Below are 934 nucleotides of genomic sequence, written 5' to 3'. Positions count from 1 at the left end.
GACAGGTACCACTATCAAGTGTATTTAAAAGTGACATGTTTCTTTTGTGCTGGTCTGACTCCCCTGAATGACCTAGCTAGTGAACTATTCACCAGTAACTTAGTCACCAGGCAAATCAAGCCTGCAAGAAAGGAAGCCAATTTTCAAATTACCATGTTCTTGTCTGACCCAAACAATTTATTTTCAGCATAAACATCAAAATGAGATGTCTAACTAAAGGAAGCACCACCAAGATGACCAAGACAGCATCTCCTCTTCTAAGGTTTAGGTTTCCCCCAGAATTCTTGATACAGGAAATAGCCCATACCAAGAGTCATTGCTCCCACAACAAAGCCTTGGGCTGCCACACGCATGTGGATCAGGTGAACAGACATTTTAGTATGTCCCCTGCTCTTCAATCTATATAATCCATATGCAACAATTGCTGCAAAACCTGCCATTCCAATGGAGACAAATGGTGCCTCTCTAGCTTTTCGGATAAGTTTAGATCCCTGATCTTCATCATATGAAGAAAGAGAAATATCTGTGTTGCTTGACATAGTGATTGAAGAATCTTCAGAAAACTTCAGGACGTTTCAGGTTCCTACCGGATTCTGACCCCACTCCCGCACCCCAGCTTTTAATTTTAATTAGTTCCCATTTGTTTATTTTTTTCTTTTATTTCCAATGTTCTGGGAGGTGGGTTATAGAGGATCCTGCTGTGATTTATGTTGGAGAGTGTTTTGCCTATGTTCTCCTCTAAGAGTTTATAGTTTTTGGTCTTATGTTTAGATCTTTAATCCATTTTGAGTTTATTTTTGTGTATGATGTTAGAAAGTATTCTAGTTTCATTCTTTTACAAGTGGTTGACCAGTTTTCCCAGCACCACTTGTTAAAGAGATTGTCTTTTCTCCATTGTATATTCTTGCCTCCTTTGTCAAAGATAAGGTGTTCA

At 38.9% G+C, this 934-nt stretch overlaps 1 protein-coding gene across 1 annotated transcript; it reads right to left on the bottom strand.

Moving 5' to 3' along the window:
• Positions 1-242: 242 nt before the first annotated feature.
• On the bottom strand, positions 243-554 carry LOC133240121 (HIG1 domain family member 1A, mitochondrial-like). Its single transcript, XM_061404737.1, has one exon. The coding sequence runs from the start codon at positions 537-539 to the stop codon at positions 258-260; it is 282 nt and encodes a 93-aa protein (XP_061260721.1). The 5' UTR covers positions 540-554; the 3' UTR covers positions 243-257.
• Positions 555-934: the final 380 nt, after the last annotated feature.

Source organism: Bos javanicus, chromosome 27 (assembly GCF_032452875.1).
Source record: "Bos javanicus breed banteng chromosome 27, ARS-OSU_banteng_1.0, whole genome shotgun sequence".
Taxonomy (NCBI): domain Eukaryota; kingdom Metazoa; phylum Chordata; class Mammalia; order Artiodactyla; family Bovidae; genus Bos; species Bos javanicus.
The sequence above is the reverse complement of the archived record's forward strand: the minus strand, read 5'-3'. Positions and strand labels throughout refer to the sequence as shown.

Coding starts and splice junctions, on each gene's coding strand:
- LOC133240121 (XM_061404737.1), bottom strand. CDS start 539: ATGTCAAGCAACACAGATATTTCTCTTTCTTCATATGATGAAGATCAG.